The following is a 27,895-nucleotide window of genomic DNA, read 5'->3' as shown; positions in this document are numbered from 1 at the left end:
TCTCGCGAACACAAGACCTTGGCTCGTATTCACCGACCCGATTTTTTTTTTTAGAAATTATATTGCCAACCATTTTTTGACAGAATTGCATTTTATCTATTTGTCGTTCGAGCATGACTGGCAGACAAAATATTCGCAGAAATAGACTATGCGAATTTTGTATTATGGAGCAAGCCGAAACAAAAATAAAGATTCAATTTTTTTTAGTAGTTCTCATAGGTAATAAAATACACAGCAACATGGCGAGTGACCGCCTAGAATATAAACAAAACAAGTTCAAGTTTTACACACAAACCAATCAGTTATCAAAGAACTAAGTTTATTTGAAAAAAAATTGTTTTTTTTTTTTTTTGGTCGGCTCAAGCATTATGTGATGCACGAGTGAAAATAAAAACGCGACGGTCGGCGAAAACGAAGATGCCAAATAATGATACATATATCCTTAAGTCTGTCCTACTACTTCCGCATAAGAATTGTACCGCTGAATGATCAATTTTATAATTTTAATTTTTTTTTTTTTGCAATCGGATAAAACTCGTTTTAACACAGTTTATAACCAGCGGTGCAAAGAACAAATTCTTACAGTTTTGTACATATTATTTTCAAAAAGATACATTATATATTTCATGTTAAGTTTTAATTTTTTTTTTTTACAATAACTGTTGTGGGCGGCCCCGAAAAGATACCAGATAGCAAAAATTAGAGACGTTCATTAGTTTAACTATACAAGATAAAAAAGATTCCAATAGCTCTAACTAGTAGGCTATCTTTACAGCGTAAATTAAATCAGTAAATATTCGTATGATAAAATCTATTAAAAAATGCCAACACTAAACTTCACGATGAATCTGTATATTTTTATATAATATGTTATATATACAGCAGAGTAATATTTTTAATGATCATTCTTTAAAAATATTTGACCACGTTAGGTGTTGTAATTATTCGAAATTTATTATTATACATAACGCGCGAAATATTATAAAATACATTCGAATAAAAACAACGTAAGTTGAGGTAGGTTATTATATTGTATTCATAAATAATGAAATCGTATAGCGTGCGGCATAAAGGGTAGGCAAATAAATGTACAGCCGTAAAACGCCTGAGCGCCTTGGCATTGGCAAACTTCACGGCTGCATGTTTTGTTGCATCGTGTACAATTTTAAGGAGTAACGGGCGTTTAAAAATATTTACATTATAGAATATGCCAAAAAAGATAATAATTATAAAATCAATTTACTTGAACATCAGAACATTTTTTAATTATAGTTATGTGTATGTATTGAACATAAAATACTGAGAGTAATTCGATGTACACGTTACAAAGTTAAAACGAAATAAGTGAAAAATACCAAAAAGCATTTAGTTTTAAGTCTTGTTAACATTGGCTATAATGGGCTTCGGTCTATTTTTGAACAACAGTTTCTTAGTGACCACGGCTACCACCGTGTATTCCCCACCTTCTCCTTTTTCCCCGGAAATAACCTCTTTCTTCATCACGGCCAACGGCCTGGCAAAAGTTTCCATTTTCCCGTAAAGGATATGATGGCCGATGATTAATATGGGCACGTTGTCTTTAACGGTGGCGAACAGATCTCCGACATATTGGCACTCCAGAGGAGTGTTATGACGAGATTCGAGTTCTCCTTGGATTTCAATCGCTGCCCATTCCGCAATACTCTTAGAGTAGCCCATATTTTCGTCGTCGTCACCGGTTAGCAGTTTCACTAGAATCATTGCTTTTTCGGAGATTCACTACAAAAACCAAATAAAAAGGCCGAATTTACAAAATAAAAATCATATCAAATCATCAATTACTGACAACAGTAAAGCTTGCGGTTGTTAAAATAAACTAGTCGTCCGAGTACATACGCATGATACTTAATAACTAAAACCACACGATAATACGTTCGGTTTAAAACTGGTGTTAACCCTACGTTTTATATAAATATAAGTACTCCATATTTGTAATCTAATAATAATAATATGATATATATATATTTACTAATTATTGAAATTTATTTTATATAACTTAAAAAAAAAAACGTCATAAGAAAAATACGATTCGAAGTGCAGCACGTGATAGTTTAATATTCTATTAGTTTTCCACGAACTGACATTTTTGATATTGATAAACACACACAATGTATTAGAAAATATCTAATACATTTACTTTGTAATTGACATTTCTTGAGAAATAGAAGATTGTGTAAAACAATAGATATCACTGAATATTATTAATTTTAATTATTATACGCCAGTAACAAATACTCATCAAAAGATGCGCACTGATAACAAACAATATACAATGGAATACAATTTAGGTTATTTTTTTAATGGCGAAGTAAATAATATAATAAAAATATGTAGATTAATAATACCTACCTACATAGTTTAGTAAATAATTCTATAATAATGAATACGAAATTTTAAGTAAATTTTTTGAGATAACCAGAAAATTGGTCAGTAGCAAAATTTAATACATTACCGTCGAGTTATACATCGAGAATACATTTTTGTATCGTTGGTTTTATGTTTAACAGTTAAAAATTCAAAACTAACATGTTATAACAAAATGGAAATTAAATTTAACATGTTTAAGTATAACAAAGGGCAACATCAAAAACGAGCGTTGTAAAACGTAACATATTCGTATTATTTAAATAATTAATTTAAATAATTTCGGCTAACGTCCAGTGTTATATAATTTTATAAATTCTTAAATAGGTTTCATATGTATGTATTAGGCCGTTTTTACAATTATAACACAAAAACCTATGAACTTCAAAATTATTATATAACCTATTTTACAATCTTACTTTAGATATCACACGAAGTGCTGCTATCGCCTATGATTGTTCCATTTATTATTTTTTATATAATTTATCGTTATCCGTTTGTTATCAAACAACATTAACGTTAACAGCATAAGGTTTAACATGTGTATAAAGTGCAGTGTGTGTTCCATTTAAAATATCTCTTTGTTCGACCCTCTTTATTTAATGGGTTCAAATGACCCTTTTTTACGTTTTACTCGTCTCAAAAGGTTCCCTCCCCTCCCCAGATAATATACACACAGAAGAGATTTGACGACATGACGTGATTCCTACCTACCCTTTCTTTACAACTAGCAATTAAATTTAATGAATTACTTCTGTAAATGCTGTAGCCGAACCACTTGAGATTCATAAATAAACCTTGTAGCAAAATTCCGTGCGATAGCGATTTTATGATAAAACGACAGCTTGGTTGACTTGTATAAATAATTATATTACAACTTTGTATTAGTTACAGCAGTTCTATGGTTTAGCATAGAATAGTAGTGAGTTGTCACGAAATTTTTAGGTTGTACGTGTATTATTCTGTATTTTGTAACATTCCTAATAGTTACAAACGCGAGGTATCCTAATGATTTGCAGAAAACAGCAATGCCATCCGTTGGCTATGGATTTCGAATTGGATGTATTAGCGTGATGATCACAGTGTGTTGATTTTTATTAGAAAATATTGAATTACTGAGGTCACTTATAAACAATACAACGATAACGCCTAATCAGACAGTCATGGTAAAGAAGGTCATAAAACAATAGCGTAATTGACAAATACGTACACATACACAAAACATTTAAATTTTTTATATTAAGCGACGACCATCTAATAACTTTCATTCGATAAGACAGATTTCATCCTAGATAGAACAACTTTTTTGTAAAACATTTTTTTTCCGAGTATACATTTTGAATAATTTTTTGACAAGAAAATATTATTATTATAATATTCTACGAGTATTAATTCTGAATTATTTTGAATATTCGGTTCAAGAGAACGCCACACCACCTACCTATTTATTAAGGAATTATAGTGTAACGCCATTGATCTTTTGATCCATTAAGAGGATTCTTTATTTTCATTACTTATTCTACTTTCTATAGGAAAAATTGCCTTTTATTTACACAACACCTTTTGTAGTGAATATTTAAAATATTGTATTTTTTTTTAGTAGAAATACAAAACAACATTACTACTAAATGATAAAGGTTAATTATTTTTTTAATTTATTTCTAATAAAACAGTCAAAGCGTTTTTCAAACGCTATATTATTTATAGCGTATTGTCAACATTGTACTAAGTACGAAAGAACAATTTTGAACCAAAATTGATTTACAGTGGAACAGCGTAAGACATTTACTACTATACTATATTAAACATTATTTAAAATGAACTAGTAAGAACATGATATATTCTTTTTAAAGACATTCATTTGAAAATCGAGACACATATTATGCAGCAGTGTTTAACGTAAAAAATATTGATATGTTAGGTACATTTAAAAAAAGGACCACATACTATAAGCTTTATAGTAGGTTTAATATTTATTTTTTACAATGTTGCATCACGATAATGCTATCGTTTCTTACGTTTATGTGTAGGGTGAAGGAATGTATTTTCGTGGCATAAGCAATTTCGTGATATAGTTTGTTGATCGTATCGCGTAATTCCCTATTAGAAAATTGTCTTGAAAATCACACTGATTGTTAAAATAACTGTGTTTTAAGATTCAGTGCGATTTTCAAGACAATTTTCTAATAGGGAATTAAGCGATACGATCAACAAACTATATCACGAAATTGCTTATGCCACGAAAATACATTCCTTCACCCTATACAATTTTCAGCTAAATTTATTTATTTTTCCGTTGTACATTTATAAATGTTTACATGATTTTTAATAATCAATGATGTCATTTACTACGTAATGTTAAACATATCATAGAAACTGGGTAAAAATGTGTAAATCGCTTCAATACAATATAAATAGTAAAAAAGTACATTGTAAAACAATTAATAGATACTATAAAAATTTATAATAATAAACCTTTTATTATAATAGCATGGAATCCATTAATTTATATTAATATTTTCTATATTTACATAGAGTTGCTACATACAATGCATTACAAGGCTAATTAATTATCCGCTCATTTATTTTTAAACTACTTAATACTATCCACTTTTAATGTTAACATAATTTGAATTTACTTAGGGTTTTTAGTGAAACGGAAATTTTATAGTTATTTACACGTACAAAGTACACATTTCTTCGTCACTTAAGAAGCAACACTATTTATCATAGATTTTGTCGATATTGAGTAGCAATAATATTTTATTTAAAAATACGCAGTAAATCGACTGATAGACTCAGATTTACGATAAAGTCTATAGATAACGCGTTAATCAATTAATTAGTAACATGGTAATAATGTTATTGAATGTAAAATGAAACTGATTTTTTTATTTTCCTGGAAAGTTGATAAAAATGATAAAGGTGGTTCTGAAACGACGATTTTCTATATTTTTAGAAGGTTACATATAGTAACAGTGAAATGTTATTTGAATTGTAGACCAACATAGCTTACGATAAATAATAACAAGAAAACGATTTATTTCAACACTGTTGTAATCAGAATTAAAAATTATAACACTGAATATAAATATTAAAGAGTTCTATACTCACATTACACGAGAATTGTATTATTAACCATTATCCAAGTTGTTAGTCCATTTATCTATACGTGACTAGTTTACTTTTCTTTTCTCAATTATTTAGGGTCGGTCACCCTACTCTGAACAAGGTCTCACAGCCATCATGCACACACCAGTTGTCCTGTCAATTAACTATGTTATTATAAACTGTCGGGTTATTTGTGCATCTAAAGAAAAGGACACAATATAAATATCCGCGGGTATATATATTTTTTGGTAAACAAGGTATAAAAACCATTGGATTCAGTTTAGGTAAAAAAAAAAAATAGATTGAAGCGACATATTTACTGATATTATACCTAAGTTGACATGCATATTACTTAGTTAGCGAGTGGTCGAGCAAGATATGTTTTTTCGATTGAAATTTAAAAGTAAAGTACCACAAATAATCAAAATATACAATAATTATATCGTACAAGATTCGGCCATTAATTAATTTATATCATCAATTACTATAATTTCTATAAATATCATTTTTTTCTAACGAGCAGTTTATCTATACGCACTTCAGACCACGGACGACTAACTCCGTATTGATATGATGTACAACAGTAAATTATTAGACGTACTCTTAATTATTTCATAATTATATTTAAATTAAATCAAACACAATATCAAGGATTTTATGATTATTGATATGAAGTGTTCTTTTTTGTTTTACCTAAACTAGGTGGGTTCATTTTAGAACGTATTCTCAAACTAGTTCCAGAAATATAACTTTGAAGCCAACTTGTGGGTCTTCCTCTTCAATCTAGTCTATATTTAGTATGTACTGACATTATCACGTTAACTGCTTATTTTATTTTCTCAAACCCTGTAATAGGTAAAAAAATTCAAGAAATCAACTGTCAATTTTATCAGACGTAAAAGACAATACCAAAAAACGAATACAAATATATTTATGTTTATAATTTTAGAATTACGTTAATTTTATTATGTGTTATATTGTGTATTTTATCACATTTCATCTCATGTCTTATGATTTTTAATAATAAATCAGCATTTAGTCCAAAATAATCCATATAAACAATGCTAAAATATCAAACTAAAAGGAGTACCAAACAAATGCATTTCAATAGCTTTAAAATAGTATAGTCGTAGTAGAAAAGAATTATTATGAAATTGTTAATTTAGCATATTTTCTCGGCAACAAAATAAACGCACAATGTGGTAACGATAAATAATCTCGACTAGTATTATGTAAAAAAATATTCATAAAAGATTAACAGCTTTAAACATAATAGCTACTGCATAAGTAGCATACTTAGTGGTTTCTTGGAAAAAATGATAACGCTGGGATTATTGTCATTTAAAGGATGCTGCGAAAGAATAGAATGTATGTTAACAATCAGAGTTCGTAAACTTTTTAAGAACAGTTAGAAGGCACAAAGCAATGTTAAAATTAACAATGCTACTACCTACTGCTATTATCGGTAGTCAGTATCACGTCATCATACACGAGTTTAAAGATCGTAAAAGCAACATTGCGCAGTCTATATTTTAGCATAGTTATTCACTTTGCTATTTTAACGCAAATAAACAACATGGGATGAAGTGTCGTACACAGAAGGAGAAAACTGATTTCCTGTCAAAGAACAACTTTAACAATGATAAACAAATGGTATTATACTACATAAAATAATAATTATATTATGTTATATCTATGTTAAATATCGAATTACGATTCCCTAAATTTAAACTGTAAAATAAAAAACCAAAACTAATTTTATTCGACATTTATTTCACACATTTCCGATTACCAGGTACACTTAATTTTGGTTTGTTCTTTCAAATGTCATTTACAACAACCTCGAAAAAACCTTAGTAAACCTAAGACGGCTGTTGCCGTCGCGTCGTTAACCTAGACGATAAATCACGCACACAGTATTGCCAACCGTAATAAGAATAAACCGTACAAGGTAATTATTATGGTAACTAACCCGTAAGCTGAGCATGTTGAAAAAAAATGTAAGCTGAAGGTTTCGCGTGAAAGGAAATAACCTTTTCCTCAGTGCGGAATTAACGTTGGCGAGAATAATCACATCCGGTGAATAATTTTGTTAACAACATTGAACTTACATATTTTTTTGGTCTTAACTAAATATGAGAATAGTGGAATAGAGCGCTCCAATAGCAATAGCAATTGCCACACGATGACCTCAGAAACGTGATATTTTTTTTATCTCAAAACATAAGTAAATAAAAAAAAAATTGACCTCGTCATGATCAGTGTCATTGTCGAGCGGTAAAAAAAATATTTGTTGTGGCAAGTGTAACCTATCTAAAGGCAAATGTATGGGTGTTTACTGTTTCTTTTCTGACAAATTGTTTTTGTTTTGTTTTTCAGGAATACAACATTCTATGATAATAACATGTAGCAACAACAGCGCGAGTGACAGCAAATTTTTTCAAACCGATTCACATATGCCGTGCGAGATCGGTGTTCATTTATTCACCATATGTATGGGTTACCTATATGGGTTTCGAGGAAAAAAAGTTGACACGGGCCACTCTCAAGACACCGACAGAAGAATCGGTAGGCGGGAAGTGGGTTTAACTTCCGTCTTCTATTTCTACTATTGAGTTTTGGACCATAGGAAATCACTTGGAAAACCTGTATGCACGTGACCTAGACGGAACAAAGATACAAAAATTTAATATTATGCATTTTATGTGTATATAATACCTTTAGTTTGGCAACGCTGCGGTCATATTAGGCAACGCGAGGAATTCGCCCGGAGACACAATGCTGAACTGAACCCAAGCAATGGAACACAACAAAGCGTGCGTTAAATAATAATGGAGTTTTAACACACATTTTACGTTTCATACATATCGTATGTATGTGTGTAATGAGAATGACCCAAGATATTTTTTTTGTATCTTTCGCGCGCGAACGAGCCGCGAGAATAGGACTGCTATTGAAACGCTATGGTAATATAATTGCGTGGAGGTGGCGATGGTGTTACCTGCTAACTGTAACACAACAACAGAGGTAGAAAAACATGAAATATAGATACAATTTGAATTTGTAAACCGAAGAAAATACACACGCCAAGTATGAAATATTTTTTCGCAAACCGGAAATCAAACCCAACTTATTGGTGGCAGCAAAGAAGATAATGGGTCTAGTAATCTTGTACTGCGAGACGTGGACCATTTAGAGTGGTATCATAAGTAAAAATAGCCTAAATGACTGGGGACGGGCGTCTAAGCACCCTCATAATATTAAAAATTTACCTCAAGGATACGCAAATTTGGTTAAGGTTTTTTACGGGGAGGGTATGTAGGCGTTATGTGTGTTGGGGGGGGGGGGGGGTGAAGTTCTCCTATCCTAAGTTGTTTATTTGGACCTAAGAGTTACTTACTGACTATCCTTGTACTGAAGCATCTGGCCTATCTCGATAAAGTTATACTATACCTATATTGCTCAGTAAAGTAAGTAAAAATCTTCAATATAATACAAATGTATATTATCATTCTATAAAAGTTATACAATATAATAATATCCCCAATGCCAATATAATAATATAATAATATGCATATTTCATGTAAAAACAACTAAACTCATATCCGGATTCCGGATCAATACCTGTTCCTGAGCAAGTGTCATAGACATCCGTAAACCGGAGGTAAAGCTATTGGGAGGCTTTTTTTTCGCTTTACATATTGCATTAACCTTGTTGTATGTATTTACCGACTGGACGACTAAGGGCATCGACAAGGATATGACCTTCCGGTAATAGTATTACCGCCACTTTCATGTGAAATTACATTAATTAAGCGTAAGATGATAATAAAACAATTTTACTATGAACACGTAAAGCTTTCGGATGGCCTTTATATAAATAAAATATTGTAGTAATTAGTATTTTATTTAAACATTTTATAAATAATTACGACACACATTTTAATTACAAAACATATTTAGATATGAATGCGTAAAAGCTTTCGTGGATTGATATATTATAGTTAGACTATATAGGACTAAGCTATTTGTGACAAAATATGTGTGTAACATTTATTCTATAACAACTGCTTAAAAAATCAATATAATCATATCTAATTTACAACATGATTGTTAAGAAATTTATTTTAATGGAACCAAGGCTGACTCCCAGATTTGTCAAACTGTGTGTCGCAATAGATAAGGTTAAAGGAGTCAAACTTTGTCCTATAGGTATCTGCTAAGGTTCTGCCTCACTCTGAAATATTGGTTGGTCGTTCACACCCAATAAAAAGTTTTCGTTTATTTGTAGTGAAGATAACGCTAAAAGTTAATATATTACAAATATATACGGATACATGGTTCATAATTTTGGGATTATGATAAAACAGAGACTGAAAGATTGAGATCTTGGGTAAATCTCAATAATTAGTTACTCAACTGGTAATGTATCGTAAAACAAATAAAAAAATCCAAGCGTACTATTTGACGTGTTTTCAAAAAAATGCTACTAAGCTAATTCAACATTTAAAAATTTGCCTGTAAATTAAACTGTAAAGAGAAACATTAGAAGCCACTCAAAGTATTGTGTTTAATTAGCCGAAAAGTAATAATCCTCAGTTTAATTGTTTCTTTAAAAAGTCGAAATTACTAATAAGCGGTAATGTCTATTTAAGCATATTAATTATTGACCAAAGTTAATGATTAGACCTATCGAAAACCGTTTTCGAGTAAATCGAATATATTAGTTAATAGCTGTTAATTTATTGTACCGGATAAGAAGACATTGTAGTCGTCGTTTGGTGTACGTAGACAGCTGCTAGACATCTCTCGGGCAAAAGACAAAAGTTCGACGAAAATAAAGGTTGTTGCGCAATATTATTCCGCACTAATTACTACTGTCATCCACGCGCACTTAACTATGTATGTTTAGGATGTAATAATTCGTCAACGAAAATCAATTGGTATTCAACGGTTGTACGCGCACTGTTAGACGGACCGGATGCAGGAAAAACGACGGTTTATAACAGCATTCGTGATAGTTTTTCGCCATAATAATACAAAATCAAAACGTATTAAAGACAGAATGCATATAAAAAAAAAAAAAATGAATAACGGTGAAAATAATAACCGATCGGCTATCGGTGGTGGTCGTCGAAACTTTCCGGTATCCGAGAGACTTCTAGACGATCGCGTATTATCAAAAACTGCCGAGGTTCCTGTGTGATCGCCGTCGCTGGAGGATCACCAGATCGTCGTCGCGTTTACATCTCCACCACACACACACACACTGGTCTGCAGCATAGGTGGGGGGGTTATAATCTGGGCCTCTAGGTCAAGGGCGACTACAAAAACATTATACGGTTCCACCGGCAAACATCGAACGGCTAACGAGAGATATTTATTAGTACTACTTGTGTACCTCTTAGCGGAATAATGTCTACTATTAGCATGTTGCTAGTGTGTTTGTTTACCTTCCGGTCAACCTACGTCTAGGCATCATTTGACTAAAAACAAACGTTAACATCAAATATATAACGTAGAGAGCGATACAAAACGCTAGCCTTTTCTGGTCGCCTTCGCCGTTTAAGGTTTTCAAGTACAAATAAAAGACACACACTGCCTATATAAAACATTTTCCCGGACAAATTTCTACGTTTGAACTGTAATCATCAAAATGTATTTTAGTTGCATTACTGCGACCATGACGTAGAATGTAGTAGTTAGGTGACATTTCAGCATTGTATATTACAATACCAATGTTTAAAAGAATATTCGAAAACGTTAAAATAGTTTGGTTGCAATACAAAAACTAACAAGAACATTGCAATAGGTTTACAGACAAGGTTTTATTCATAAAAAGTACCTACGTGCGTGTCAAAAATTGCAACTTCAAAAATAAATGCTTTGAATAATAATAACTTATTATCTACTAATTATATATTATTGTATAGCTAAGAAAGTGCAATAAGGTCATGTGCATTAGACCAACAATAACGTCATTCATGTAAAAATAATATTAATTACTACATGAATTTGCTCAACAGATTCTAAAATATTGTTAATAGCTGAGTTGCCTGAATTATGACAGCCAAGAAATTTGTTTAGTTATTTTCTTTCGTTTCCTTAAACCGGTAAAATTGCTCATGACTTAAATAATATAATTACTTTCCTAAGTTACCACCTTGCAGCTTTTACAAAATGTTAATAATCCAAACACAGATATTATACTTAATAAAATCATTAATTTGGTATCAAAGAAATGTTTTGAATCAAATATAGACAATTATCGATACCTACTAAAACGTTAACTAACGAGTAGTTTTGTAGTTATAGCTTTAAAACGCGATAGCCTATGACTTTTTAAGAAACGTTAGTAACATTAAACATTTCCTTATACATTTTTAATATGTTCAATGTATTTTTTAAATATCAAGTAATAATACTAAATATAATAAATATTTATTCTCTAGAAAATCACATGCAAATTATAATAATGTTTTTTCACGAATTGAATTTTTTTCATTTCATGAAATGTTATTAACTTGACAATCTTCGGACTATCCATGTCTTTAAATTCACAATGACGTTTGGGTCTGATTGTAGGAACTTCAGAGCCTTAGTAACCGTTCCACTGCCGCGCCGCGACTATACTCAAGAGTATGACTCGACTATACTAGCGGCGACTAATACATTTTATTAATTTTGTACTTAGTAATAATTTAAATTTAAAAAATACTAACTTTTGATAGGATTTAAGTTTTAAAAAATTCAGATGAATTGTATTTAAAAACAACTATTGTGTCTTATTAAAATTATAACACCTTACATATTAAAATACCCAATAAATATAAAAATTATAACACATTTAATAAAATCGAAGTGAAATAAAAAAATACCTTCTAAGCTTCGCATCAAAGTTAAATTAATTACCTTAAAGTAAATTTTCCTATAAATAGTAATTAAATAAAATAAGTAAATATTTCACTCTACTCTCTAGCCTTAAAAATCTACTTGGGTACACATTTGCATCACACTGTAAACGTACAATTAAAGACACTTAGATGATAGAAAACGTCATAGCTAATAACAAAAGAGAAGAATTTTGAAATAAATAAATAAATAATAATAACATTATGTTAGTACTTCACACAAAAGACTAGGCGATTCAAATGCTAATTTAATGTAAGCTAGATTAATTTAATTGAATAAAACAGTTATCTGTAAAATGTAAATGATATATTTCATAGACAATAAAAAGTTTTACATATTGTCAAGGTTTATTATAAGTTATAACGTTTGTAAAATAAATATTGAAAAAAGTAATTAACCCCTTTCCACGTCATATACGACCTTTTGTGATATTTACATACACGAATAAAGAATACAAAATTGACATACTTAACGATGGTACAATAATTACATTTTATAATTTTTAAGTACAAAGCTTTTAATGACCTCTGTTTTAAAAACATAGCCATTATGAATAAATCAACACTATTCCATTTACTAAGGAGTTGTTACATAATAATGTAAAAATGTATTATTTTTAAAATACCGGAATGTGTTTAAAAGTATTACTAACTAATTTATCTGAGAATAGTAATAAACTCATCCCCCTCCTTAGGAAAAAGAAGTGCTAGTTGCGAAATTTAATACAACGTTATGTTGGCATATGTTAACTGTATTATCAAAAATCATAGACAATGCTAAGCTAATCTACACACAACTAAAAATCCAACTGATTTAATAGGTTGCCAGACCGTTTTCTCTGTTATGAAAATATACATATAAGTAAAACAACAAGCGTTCTTATTGTAAGGGTAGTATACACGTTATAGAAACATAACTTTGACGAGTCGAGAGATAAAAAACGAAAAACGTTGTACAATTTATTGAGTTTAAGAAACTGATCTTGAAAATTAAAGACATACCGTCATTAATAGTCTTTGGGCGAGATCGCGGAATACTTGGGGGATATTTTCTTACATAATAAAAAAAATAAAAGTATAAAATAAAATAGTATACACATAATTCAATATTATTCTTATTAAATACGAATATGAAATTAAATACCTAATAAAATATATTTTAAAAAGAATAAAACCGGTTATGTATGATTTTTTCAAAGAAATCACGGACATAATCTTATGAAATTCGTTTGTGATCTGTATAGTTGCATACAAGTTGCGAGGGTCATTATCATCTTGCGCGCGCACACAGGAAATAAATTGACCTTGTAAAACGAATGTAAAAAAAACTCAGTACAAAGAAGGTGATCTTAAAAATGTAGCGATTGTTGATATTATTAAAGCTAAAAGTCAATACACTCTAAAAAAATTATCGAAATTATAAAAATGTTGTAATATATCTATTATCTATATTTTATTTTCACATCAGGTTCGAAACTAGTACTCGGACAAATTTTGGAGTACTCTAGTAGTTAAGTGAATTACTGTTGTAACGTTTGATGTTACAAAACATAACTAATATTAATTAAAACATATTTTCATTCATAAACTTAATAGTCTGTTGCAATAAAATAGTATCAGCGTTCATTTTACAGTGCAAAGATCAATTATTATTATTACGTTTGAAGGGTTACTGCTTAAGATTACCATCAAAGTTTAAAAAACATTTATCCTTTTACTTTTAATAGGTCAAACCCGGTCGAAACTTATTGAAAAAATTAAAACAATAAGGGGTAAATTATTACAAATTATTCTACAGGTTATCAGTAGCATAATGTCTTGAACCTCGAACACGTTTGCTTTTTATAAATCAAAAGATACTTCTTTAATGAAAGACTTAACTAAAAAACAAATGGTTGTAAGGTTTAATGTTAGATAAAGATAAGGCCAATGCGAGATCGATGGTAAGACATAAAATATTTGAGGTATTACTTATAAAATTTATACTTCAATATTGTTTTAAATACATTTTATAACTTATAACTGGATATTTAATGCATCCGTACTTACATCAAAATTACAAAAATTAACCAAATTTTTTTTTTATTATTTATTTATTTATATTAATTAAATTAATGTACGTTAAATTAATTAATATTAAAATTTAGGTACTATGGTTTTAAAAATAATTTACTTATAATTAGGACAGATACATAATTAGTTAAAATAATTATGTGATATGATTAGGTATAAAGATAATATTATGATTATTTATCATTAAATATAAAGTTTCAGGCATTAATGTTCAATTTTCAAATTGTCAATAGTGAAATAAAAATTACAAATTTTAACGTGCTTAACATTTTTTTAAATACATTTTTCTCGATAAATAATTTTTTTTTAACAATAATATTCATATTACAATAATTCATAATAATCGGTATCAAGTTGTTAACCTAAATGCGAAATGAGAAGTTATTTTTGTTTTACTGAAATTTGAAATGTTGAAAAAATAAAATATATTTATTTAATTTAATTATATACTTAATCTTAGCTCATGATATTAAAAAATGTAGGTAATAAACTTATTTACTATACAAAGCATACATTGACTGTGAACAAAAATATCACGCGGATGAGTTATTGTTTTTTTTCAAATATATTAGGGTTTCACCTACTAATATGAGAACATCGCATGCGAAAAACATGTTTACATGAGATTTGCTATCATAATTAAAATTAGTCATGAATGACACTTGGCGTTCCAAAATAGGATACATAAATCCAATTTGGAAAATTTTACAGGTAAAAAACGGAAATCTCAAGTTTTCTCCTACATGTAAATTTATAAAATATAATATAATATTTGTATTGTGTTTTAACAGTATTTAGATTGGGGGAGAAGGGCACTTTGGTGTAAAAACACGATTTAAAAAAAAATTAGATGTACCACCTGCCTTTTGAGTGTAACATTACAACAAATGATTAGAAATGTATTTTATAAAAACATGTTTTTAAATGAAAAAAAGTTATGTTAAGTTTTCGTGCAATAGAATTTTAGTTTAACCCGTATTGTTCGGTAGGTATTATTATCTCGCATGCAATGTTTTTTCCATAATGTATTGTTGACTAAATAAAATAAGATTAAATTATTATTTTCCATTATGTCGTGCTAGATTTATAGAAAAAAATGTCATATTAAATTGTTTTATACTATTTGGAAAATAAATATCTCACAGTCATTTCGCAACATATAAAAAGGACGTTTTACCTTATGAAAATGTTGTAAAATTTTTTAAACTAAGCAAATAATGGAATTATATAAATATGATATATATAATATCAACGCTCTTGTAAAAATTGTAATTTAACTCCGATCGATTTAGTGTTTTTTAATTTAAGGTAATAATACATTTCGTTTTTAGCTTCCATTATCAAATTACAAATATCAATTTTTACAAGTGGTGTAATACGTTAACAACATCATAATAATTACATTATAGACATTATATATATGCCTGTTTACCTATTAGTTGAACCATCTTTTAAAAATATAAATATTTCCATAGCACTACATAAATTACCAGTAAAGAAATTTAAATAAGCTCATACAATAGAAACTCTGTCGACTACGGTGTAGGTTTTTTCGCACGTATAAAAGGAACTACACTACAGTACGAAATAAGGAATAAAGAGGAAAACCTTGAAAGATCAAGGTGATCATGAATGCACTACTATTAAATTTCGTATTATTATACTGAGATACATGACAATATATGTATATAATATTATACATCTACTTGGCTACCTATACACATTATTATTATCCTATTTACCGGAAAAATAAATAATCGTATACTTGTTAGTGTTTAAGGAAACTTTTCAATTACAGTATCATTCAACACATAGGTAACAGATTTTATAAACAATAAAACGTTTGCTATCTTAGGTATTGAATTGTGGTGATATTTTATTAAATAAATATATAATAAAATAGGGTTTCTTGTAATATTTATTTACCTATAAATTATTAAAAATAAAGTTTTATTTAGGATGAATACGTTAATATTCTAATTTTCGCTAAAAATTAACTCGCATTACTGTTCTAAAGCTCAATAAACTCGACAGTAATAAAATATTTTCACTTTAATCTTTTATTTAACTACTATATGAGAGTGGTAATCAGTCTTTATCGCTTTTTTTATATCAGAAATTATAGAAGAAAAAAAATAATGTTTCGTTATTATATTAATTTGTTTTCGCAAAACGTAGAACAAATTGTACATTACATAAAGTTAATTTTTTTGTTTTTTGTTGTACAAATATAATGAAAAATGTACATATAACTCGGGCTTCATTCCAGCCCAAGGGTATCAATAAAGAATAACTTAAGTAATTGGATAACCTTGTTTTCCTAATTGGTTTTTAAATACTTTGTTTCACAAAGTTACTAACACGGCTAATAATTATTATTCAACATAGGATCAGTATAAATATTTATATTTTAATCCTTACAAAGTAAGAAGTTCTGAATGTTGATCATAGAAACTATTGTACACAAATCTAAAAGTGCTTAAAAATCGTTGTTCGTTCGCGGTTATACGTTAGTACTTCGATGACGTCTAGTTATGTAACACTATCAATCTAATATTAAAATTGTTAAGCTTTTTTATAATACGATTTGTTTGAAGATTCAAGAAATACTCAGTATGACAAGCACAAAGAAGTCATGAGAAGGCCATGTCCCCTCTTATTGTTCTAGTCGATTTACCAACATAGGTGTCTTTTGTCGGATAATAGCATACATAATATGGAAATAAAATAAATACAACCAGTTTCCTCAAATTCTCCACCTCATCCTACCATAAACAAGTTTAACCAACACGAACATTTAAAAAAAGGAGTTCATTCAAAGTTATATTTTTCAAATGTATTTTCAAGTATTCAAGGTAATTTTCTATCAGACCGGTATGGCATAGAAAAAAATTAGCCATACACATTACTTACGTCTACAGACAAACCCATACATACTGAACAACACATTTCATAAAATAACATTCGGAAAAGCGCTCGATAGACATAAGTCATAACTAATTTTATATGAACCTAAATGTATTTAATTAAGATTAAATAAATACGCGTTAAAATATAATGCAAATGTATTGAATACATTGATCGCTGCTATCAAATGGTAAACTATAATGCCGAAGTATTGGATTTTACTTGCTAATAATTTAGACACGCTACATTGATAAAAATTAACTCAGTGTACAGTGTATTATTTCTTTTCACCGTGTTGATTTTGATTTCTGTTTGCTGATGTGTACACAATTTATAGTCGGAGACAATGGTGCTGGCTCTAATCGGCGGCAGATAGTGTAATAGTTTTGTTGATAGCTTTTTCTTATTTACATGGGAGGCACGAAGTAAACAAAAAAACAAGGGTGTACCATCTAATTATCGAAAAGATCAACGACGTTGACAATAATAGTATGGTCATTGAGATGGAAACATATTAATACAAATTTAAAAGTCCAAGTTGACCTACCTAGGCACGCAGCTTTTTAGCAACATAAAACAGAAAACCAAAACTAGTACTTAAACGTTTTGGTACCCAACTCGACCAAACGGCAATGAAATACTATCGAGTTTAACGCAGTAAACAAGCAGTTGTAAACTAATTTCCGTAATAACATTCGAACGTTTATGTGCATATTTACAGAATGTGTAAAAAAAAAAACTATATGGTATTATAAAATATATATACACACGTTTTATACGTGTGACTTCGCAGGTTAGTGTGCGACAGTCGGGATAAAATAATAATACTTCAGCTGTTACAAGCTCTGTTTTGCCTACTATTTCCAAACACTCGCGTCATTTGTTGAAGGTTGGTGACTCGGTTTTGAGTACGAGCTACAATGGACAAGGCGTACAACACAATGCCGTCAGTTTCGAATTAGGTACATCGCCGTCGCCTGTAGGCTGTTGACTCCTATTCAGACGTTCCATATTGTTTTGGTCTCTTATATTATATTATTATGTTTTGGCCTACCTACCTACCTTTATCTGACAGTGTAGAATCGCCGCCAATTGCAATACCTGGAATTTTCGGTTATCACTTTCTTTTTTTATTTGCCTCGACAATTCCAATATAATCCTGTGCCCGAGCTCGATACTTGTAAAACGAAAAACGCTCCGTACGAAACTAAAAAAAAAAACGATAAGCGCGGCGTACTATTTATTTTTTTTTCTACACAAGTCAAAATCGAATAGTTGCGCGCATATAGTTTTTTTCTTCAAAAAACGCACGCACGCACAGTACAGTATGCTCACGGACAGTACCAACCGGCTGTCGGCGTCACTCTGGTCAGGCCGCCGTTTTTCTTCAGGTGCTGTTGTACGCTACCACCGCGATACGGTTGTTCGCACGTTAGGTGGTGGTAAAGAGTAAAACCAAAGACAATGTGCAACAACGACTATAGGCATCAGCTTCCTGGTGAGGGTCAAACGCTCTTCGCACAGGTGAACTATATTGGCGCGTGCGTTAACATAGTACTCAAAATTCTGAAAACTCGTCTACTGACTAAATTTACCTTAATATTGCCGTACATATAAATTGTGTATCTATGACATGAAAAAAAAATTAATTCCGTCTTTCGACAAAACCCGATGACCTTCTTAACGGTTTTCTTTTCTCAAAAATACCTTAAGAGCTTCTATTTTCCAGAAATCCAAACGATTTCAAAATACTGCTAATTTTCATTCATGTTGTAATACTTATTGATCACAGACATGCATATAAAAATATAATTTTTTGGTCGATACCTACTTGATAATATAATGTCTTATTAGACATTATATTATAATAAACAATCCTTAAAAAAATCCTACAGTTTTAGCTAACTATTGAGCTAATGTAGGTCAAAAAATCAATTATTTAAACAATTTCATAAAGAGAAATTATTATGTAGAAATGCTCAGTGATAGTAAAAAAGTCTTAAAATTGATTTCTTTACCACACTAAAACTTTTGATGAAAGACAAAGAATAGACTGTTCTTATGACCATAAATGGGCGTTAAATACAATAGTGATCTAATAAACAAATTAAAACATAAATCTAAAATTGGTAAACTAATAATATTAACTAATTTAAATTAATTTTATTAAAATAATAAATATATAACTAATTTTATTTTATTTTATTAAAAATTAATTATTGTCATCAATATTAATTATTAATTCTATTTATGAAAATTATCAAACAAATTTAATTAAATTCATTTTAATAATTAACTTTGAATTCATATTTTTATTTGTTGGTTAGGCAACTATTCGCTCAACGCTGTCCGCCTATAGAATTGAATTTCGTAAAAAAAAACTGCGACCATATCGAAAAATCAATTTGCGATCTCCTTTTTCGGATTCTAGACTATTGTGCGCCATAGGCCATATTTATCATTTTTAAACAACTTATAATTTAAAAAAACAAAAGTTATGCACTTATACATATTATTAAAAAGTTATATTCTATTGTATACACAACACTACACACAATTCAATAGTTGTTAGGTAATTCAATAACCTGTACTGTTTTAGAATTATTTTAAATGAAGAAATTTAAACACCGAACCTATTGAGATAATTTTATGACTCATGGGCAATTAATTGTTATCGTAATTGACTAGGTTCAGGGTTTTTACTTGGTACGCCGTCTAAATAATCGTCGGATCAAGTAGGTATTAAGTTTTCAAAAGGAAAAAGGTACTATTTTTATCACTACAATTTATACGTAATTGTATTTTCTCTCGCCTTCGAACACAAACAAAACTATAGTTTATTAAATAGGAGTTTTAATTATTACACACATTACGCTGTACAAACTATATTGAAAACTGATTACCTACTTAGAAACATGTAATTAAACACCTAATTCGACATAATTATCCGAATTTAATAAAATAAGTTTTAGATATTAATCGTAATGGACTACGAGTTTATGAGAAGCTAAATATGTCCAAAAAAAGGTAAACAACATTCCTATTAAGTCTCTCTAGAAATAATTCAAGTTTATATAGTAAAAATTAATATAATAATTAACAATACATTAATGCATTTTGGTTTGTTAGTTTTTTTTTAATTTTTGAGAAAAAAGTAGAATACCATTGAAGAAAATGTCGAATTATGCCTGATGTTAAAATAATCACATAAAAGTTTTAAAATTCATCTGAAGTGAGTCCATAATAGCTTATAACAATTTAACGATCTCTACTTCAAAATGATGACATCGCGTACTTCACGAGGACGAAAACCAAAGTTGGGCTATTAAGATATTACCTATATTATCATAATATAAAGCCAAAGTACCAAATGGTACCACAACCAACTAGTTCAAATGTTTTAATGTTCAAGAATAACATTTTAACAGTTTACTGATACTCGAAAACCATTAATTAAAAAACAAATCAATGTACACTATAGTTTGTAATACTTAATATAATACACCTGAAATCCATTTCTCAATTTAAAATATAAACACTACTCATTTCTAAATTTACTATTAATCATAGGACATAGTTACAAAGATCATTATAGATATTAGTACAAGGTCTATAACTACAACAATACAAAGCGTCATGTGCACGTAGGGGTTTATTATAATCGCATTATTCAGAAATACTCAAGTGTGAATCCTACTTATGAGGACTGTAATGTCAGCGTGAAAAATAAAAACGACATTAAGATTGCACATACTATTAACTTTTGTTTATACTAAGTATATATATATATATAAGTAATACACAATAATTTATTAATTTATTAAATCAAGCATCGTTAGTTTTGAGAACTGTGTCATATCACTGATGAAATACTGTACCTAGTTAAACATAAAATATTAAGAGGGCGTCGCACCGGTGGTTTTCAGTGGTAAAAACATGTTTACGCCAACTGAAAATATTAAATCGCTTAATTTTGGTTTTAGAGTAAAAGCACCCATTATAAAATTAAAAGAGAATAATATTACGGAGGGCACCACGGTGCGTTTTTTTGAAAAGTTACAGTCATTTCAAAATATTAAAATAGTCGTTATTTCTAAACGATGCATTCAGCGTTATACTTGGAATAATTAAAAAAAACGCACCGTGGTGCCCTCCGAAATATTGTTCTCTTTTAATTTTATAATTGGTGCTTTTACTCTAAAACCAAAATTAAACGAGTTATTTTCAGTCTGCTTAAACATGCAGAGATGAAAAACATTTTTAAATCGTTTTTAAGGATGCTGTGATAGTCCGAAAAATAATTTAACTACCAAAATAGAGTCCTAGTTATTGAACTAATAATTACACATTACAGTTTAACCTTTAAATTAAGATTTTGTAAAAAATTGCCTATACTTTACTCCTTAAAAATGGTCGGTGCGACGCCCTCTTAACACATTTAAAAAATAATAAATCACGTTGGGTTCTATCACTGGATAGCCTCCCTCCTCATACCAAATCACCGTTTCTATTTGTTTATTTTTTTTTCCCTCTCTCTGTATATATAACAATGTAACTATTTGCTTATTATGCCTTGCAGCATAGATTGTAAATACTCTTTAATAAATTGAATATTAACATATTATATAAAAAAAAAAAATAATAATAATAATTTATATACGCTATAAAAATCACAATTTGGAGAACTTTAAACAACGATGGCCAATTAAAATTTAAATGAGTTGTAATATATTTCTCGGTAATAAGTGATTACCTACACATAAAAAACACAAGAAATGTCATCGAAAAGTAATAAATTGTAATGCTGTTTGTTGGCTATTTTATAAGGGTAATACAAATTGTGAAAACAATAGTTGTTAAGAAGTAAACAAACGAACTTAAGAAATATATAGATGAATACTCTAAAATAAAAAATAATAAGGTGGCACATAAAAAACTGTTGCAAAAATTCGAGTTATACTAAAATAATATACGAATACAATAATTTTAAAAGCATATTAAAGTGAACGCTATTGTCATTACTCATAATTATACTCTTGTCGTTGATGTACGGTTAATTAGTAATACGCAATAATGTGTGAATATAACCATGCTATTATTCCACGCTGTTACATTGAATAAGTAATTTCTTTACCTACTTCTATTTTGTAATAAACGCCATGAGATATTTGCCAAGAAACAATCACAACAGACAAGTAATATTCTAGGTCTTCTTAATATAGAATGAAAAATGATAAAATAGCTTTTCGAGGCTGAGATAGTTTCAGAATGATAAGTGCAAAGAAAATTTAAATCATGGAAAATATTAAGCAATCGAGATCAGATTTAGATAATAAAGAAACTATGAAAACAAAAGTCAATAAAGACAAACTAAAAGGTAAAGTTACACGATTAGTCAGTTCTACAAAATATGGGTGAGTTTTACCCAAAAGGATGAAACCACCACTATCCGCTAGATTATTTTCATGAGGAATCCAAATCTGCCTTTGAAATTGCTTCAGCAGGTCAAGTTCTTGAGAGAAAAAAATGTTAGTCTTAAAAACCTAATTTAAAAAAAATAATGTATCCATCAAAAAACCGTGATAAAAATATTTTAAATAAAACACTTTTAAAACACTAAACATATGAAATGTTGATCATTTTAAAGGCACATTTGGATGCTTTATGAACAAATCTATCGGATAGTGGTGGTTTTAACTTTTGGATAAATGAAGGGGTCCTAAAATAAATGGACTTTAAGCCATTTCTTTGTTAACAGTGCACCAATTAAAAAAAAAAGAAAAATATTGTTTAACGTTTGCTATCTCCGGCAATGAGTGATGACCCACGCGCGCGATCGCACACGTGGATAGTGGCGCAATAGTGGGGTTAATAAAAGTAGCATAATACCAGTTTCAAGGTGAACACGACAAGTGGAACAGACAGCTCGTGTGATTCTACAAGGAAGTGTGGTAAATGACAATATCATAACAATCTTTCAGCTAATTTTGTCTTATTTCACATTTGAATCATCAAACAAGCCAAACTGGACTCGGTACAGTGATAAAAACTAGTTTACCGTGACCTTAAGGAAGATACTGCTCGGCAAACGAACGGATTTTTCTGGATATTAAATTGCAAAAAAAGGAACGCAAACCCCAGGATAGACCCACAGGAATCGAAAATGTAGGAAACTACAACACATACTCAATTTGATAAATATCACAATAATTAATGTTACGAGTAGAATAATCATTGAATTTTTTTAAATTTAATTTCAATAGTACTTGAAAATTATTAGCAAAAAAAATAGTTAGCATCATACGACTTTGGTTATGACACTATACAACAAAATGTGACGTTTTATTTCGGAACAAGAAGAAAAGTACATATATTCAATTCTAGTTTTATTTTAAACTAGAGTTTTTCGCTGAATCCAATTCTAGCCTTAGAATTTTTTTAGCACATAAATTTGTTTTTCAAATCATCTCTAAAGTTGTAAGACATTTTTTTAATTTTCTTTTGTGTATTAAAAAACTAGGATTCGTCGAAAACAAAAAAATCTGTAATTTGACATTTGTTTCAAAATCGTATTGTACAGTGGAATTTAAATCGAGTTATACGGCATATACAGGGTCCGTCAGAACAATCTCATGTTTTTTAAAATGATGCTACGCCAAAAGTAATTGCAGTAAAATAAAATGTATTATATCAAAAAATGCAAAAACATATGCAGTTTTTTTATACGTAACAAAATTTAGGTTGTGAAAATAATGTCAGTCATATGGCGCACTTGAGCGCTCATTGTCTCATTTCGCGCTTTGGGGACATTCCGTGGCCCCCTCGATCCCCTGACCTAACAACATGTGATTTTTTCTTTTGGGGTCACTTAAAATTTATCAACACAAGCCACCAACCCTTGATAAATTAAAGGACGAGATCAAACGAGTGGTGAGAGAAGTTCAGGGACAGATGCTGACTGACGCGATGGGCTCGTTTCGCGAGCACCTGGATTCCTGCATTGCGGGGCTCAAAGGCGCTATGCCGCCATATGACTGACATTATTTTCAGAACCTAAATTTTGTTACGTATAAAAGAACTGCATATGTATCTGCATTTTTTGATTAATACATTTTTTTTTTACTGCAATTACTTTTGGAGTAGTACCATTTTGAAAAACATGCGTTTGTTCTAACGGACCCAGAACTGTAATTAATTTTCCAAGTTTTTATTTTGTTTTTCCCTTATAAAATACAATAGGGCAGGCCAACCAAATTCTCTTTCCATACATATTGCTTTCATTCACTATAGCTTGTTCACTCCACTTATCTCTATGTCACCCATTTCTTATCTGTGTCCCATGTCCTAACATATCTAAATCCTTTTTTATTAATCTCTTTTGCCCCTTTTACAGTTTAATTGTTTCTTTTTTTTAAACATTCCTAAATCATCTATTCTCTCTCATTTTTTTAAACTATTTTCTGGCGCAGTTTCTGAATTATATTTATTTTATATACTAAACAAAACGGAAATGAAGGATATTCAGTAAATTTAATAACTCTCTGAATTTACTGATAAATATCAATAAATACAAAATAAAACTCTCATATGCGTGAGCTATAACTGTATTTTAGTAACGAATGTTTTTTTTACAATGACTTCTTGTGAAATTAAGGCTTATAGAAGTAAAGTTACATTATCGTATCCCTTAATCAAACCTAGGTCTACAACTTACTGGCCTGTTGCTTTATTACTAAGTTATTAGATGCTGTATCTTCAATGTTTATTTTTGCACTGCCTAGGAAACTCATCTACAAACTACATAGTTATGCATGAAACTATTTATATTAGTTAAAATTGACTTTATAGCATTACATATGCATAGTGTTGGTGACATATTTTGTTTTTAATATTAGAAAGAGTGGACTAGTTAAAGTTAGGGTAGCAGTGCTTAAAACTTACTCTCGTTAGTTTGACATTTGCACACTCAGTGGCAGTATTTACGAGAAACTAGAAAGTAAAAAGGAGCTGCCAGTTCAGGCATATCATATATTATGCTCAAAAACTTTCTCTATGTTCTTGGAGCGGTCAGCGATGGCTTTAAAATGAGCAGCTTAAACTTATGAATAAAACATTTTGAAATGTAAAACTCTGAATAGTTTTGCTTTAATTTTTAAATAATAAAGAAACAAGTGTCAGGTTAAGGGTAATTGTTAATTTATGATGCAACATCACATAATTAAAAGTTTTCAATTTAAACTATAATCTGTAAATTATTATATTTTATAGACATATTTATATTTTCCTTATTTGTTTGCTCTTCCTACAATTTTGAAGTCCAAAAGATATGTTTCAACTATTAAACTGTTATTGGTCACGCAGGGTAAGGAAGTACCCCAATCACATTTAGTCACACTGTGACAAGTAAAAAATGTATGTCTACCACACTTTATGTTACGCAGCGTCCTACATGAGCAAACTCAATGCGAACGCGGTGCGGCGCGAAAATTTGTGCGATCCAACGCGGCGCAATGCAAAGCAGCACACTGTCCTACGTGCGCGGCGGTCTTCCGGCGACCGAGAGTTCATAATCAGCTTTTTTGTTTACATTGAAAGTGACCATTCTGTCCATTCTGTGCACAAATCGCGTTCAGATCGCAAGAAAATATCAAACCGTTTGATCGTGTTCGCTTCGCGCCACGCTAACCTTAGCGTGTATTCGGTCACATAGGACACTTCCAGGGTAGACAGCTGTTTGATATTTTCGCGTCGTGTCGCACCGCACCGCGTTCGCATTGAGTTCGCTCATGTAGAACGCTGCGTAAGTCTGACTGAAACTTATATAGTGACAGGTTAAAGTAAATTAGATGACAAGGTAGTATAATTAAGTTAGTAGACAACTAATTGATTTTATTTAAATTACATTAATAGAAACATATCTTTGTGACTATGTTGACAAAAACTAATTTTATTTTAATGAGGATTTGATGTTTATTAGTTTACTTATTTAACGATAAGTAATTTAAAATTAAAATTAGTGCAGACTTTAAGAATTAGTAAAAAAATAAGATCAACTAATAAGAATTAATATTAAGTATTATATAATAGGTAGTACTTGCTGTTTTTGTAACATTAAAATACTAATTTAATAGTTTTGTTTATCATTTAAATAATTGTAGAACTAATATACTTAGTGCTACTTATTGTGTTTGTTATTGTAACGTCCGATTATTGCAAACATTTTAAACGATCGACTAAAATCCAATTTTGGCTTTTTTTTTTTTAAATACCGACTTGATAGAACTAACTTTCTAAAAGTACTTAGTCAAATATTTATCACTTTAAAATATACGTTTATATTCTTATCTGCACATCACTGCACATGCATAACAACATCCCAAATACAGATTGAATTGTCATATTGGTAAACCAATAAAATAATAATTTTTAAATACATAATAATATGAAACCTAATAGTTTAAACACTATCAGATTCAAATATATTTGTAAGGGCTAGATAAAATGTAAACAAGTTTCTTTATCAGTGGATTTAAATATTTTTAGTTAAATTAAAATTGACAAAATATTATGTTTTGTTATAATACCTAAATTACATTTCAGCTATTTTCAAGTTTCAATAAGTCTGAACAACAATACATATGTTTAAACCACTCAACATTATTGCGCGTGTAGTAGCAATAGATAGTATCAATAAAAACATAAACTTTAATTAAAATTTACTCAGCATTTTACAAAGGTGAACATTGCAAATAAAAAAAGTCAAATCTACGAATGGTATTGATAAGAAATAATGGTTAGACATTAATTAATGATAAGGAAAAACCGTAAATAACATCCTAATGTATATTATATAATATTCTTCATAAAAATTTTATCATAGGAGTATTATAATTTAAAATATGGAAATCACCAAACTGAGGAGACCTAAGTGGAATCTTCAAAATATTGTCGCGTAGAATGTAGAAGACTCAAAATATAAGGCTAAGAAGATATTTTATGTTTGAAAAACTACGATAATCACAAATTACTCGAGTTCTTACCTTTTTGAAAGTAGAGGATCCAGGTTGATTCGGTCGGCGTTTTAAGGTTGTTGGTCAACTTTACCTCCGGCTAATTATGGTTGGACGACATCAACATAGTTTATGGAGTAGTTTGTTGTATTGTCGTACGATAGATTCAGGCATTCAGCAAAAACGATATATTGATATTTAAAACTGCCTTAAGAACCAGACTCTAACTGACGTGATTTACAAATAGTACACAAAACCGTAGAGGTGCACAATAATTGGCCAACTGTAGGCCAATTCCTAAGTCTCGGAGCAATAAACGGAGAAAAAACACGTTGTTGCGTACTACGGTACTTGGCTTGAATTTTGAAACGGCGTTTGGACTTTGGCGTAAACATAAAAAAGTAATTATAAAAGTCCGAGATAAAAACGTCTAAACCTCAAAACGCACCAAAAATTCGGAAGACGACAAAGGAAATGGCC

At 29.8% G+C, this 27,895-nt stretch overlaps 1 protein-coding gene across 4 annotated transcripts; it reads right to left on the bottom strand.

Moving 5' to 3' along the window:
- Positions 1-1,012: 1,012 nt before the first annotated feature.
- On the bottom strand, positions 1,013-27,895 carry LOC126836169 (chromosome transmission fidelity protein 8 homolog). 4 transcript variants are annotated; one of them, XM_050569343.1, is made up of 2 exons: positions 27,446-27,895; positions 1,013-1,758 (listed from the first exon to the last, which is right to left on the bottom strand). In XM_050569343.1, the coding sequence occupies exon 2, from the start codon at positions 1,738-1,740 to the stop codon at positions 1,372-1,374; it is 369 nt and encodes a 122-aa protein (XP_050425300.1). In that variant the 5' UTR covers positions 1,741-1,758; positions 27,446-27,895; the 3' UTR covers positions 1,013-1,371. The 4 variants fall into 4 exon arrangements, with proteins under 4 accessions (XP_050425300.1, XP_050425301.1, XP_050425303.1 ...); XM_050569344.1 differs by lacking the exon at positions 27,446-27,895 and adding an exon at positions 18,468-18,759; XM_050569346.1 differs by lacking the exon at positions 27,446-27,895 and adding an exon at positions 10,266-10,710.

The sequence above is a fragment of the Adelges cooleyi genome, unplaced genomic scaffold, assembly GCF_023614345.1.
Source record: "Adelges cooleyi isolate 19-005CV unplaced genomic scaffold, UGA_ACOO_1.1 ACOO_flye_CR_arks_rails_tigmint_CR_PRNA_23, whole genome shotgun sequence".
Taxonomy (NCBI): domain Eukaryota; kingdom Metazoa; phylum Arthropoda; class Insecta; order Hemiptera; family Adelgidae; genus Adelges; species Adelges cooleyi.
This window is presented reverse-complemented; position numbering and strand designations above follow the sequence as displayed.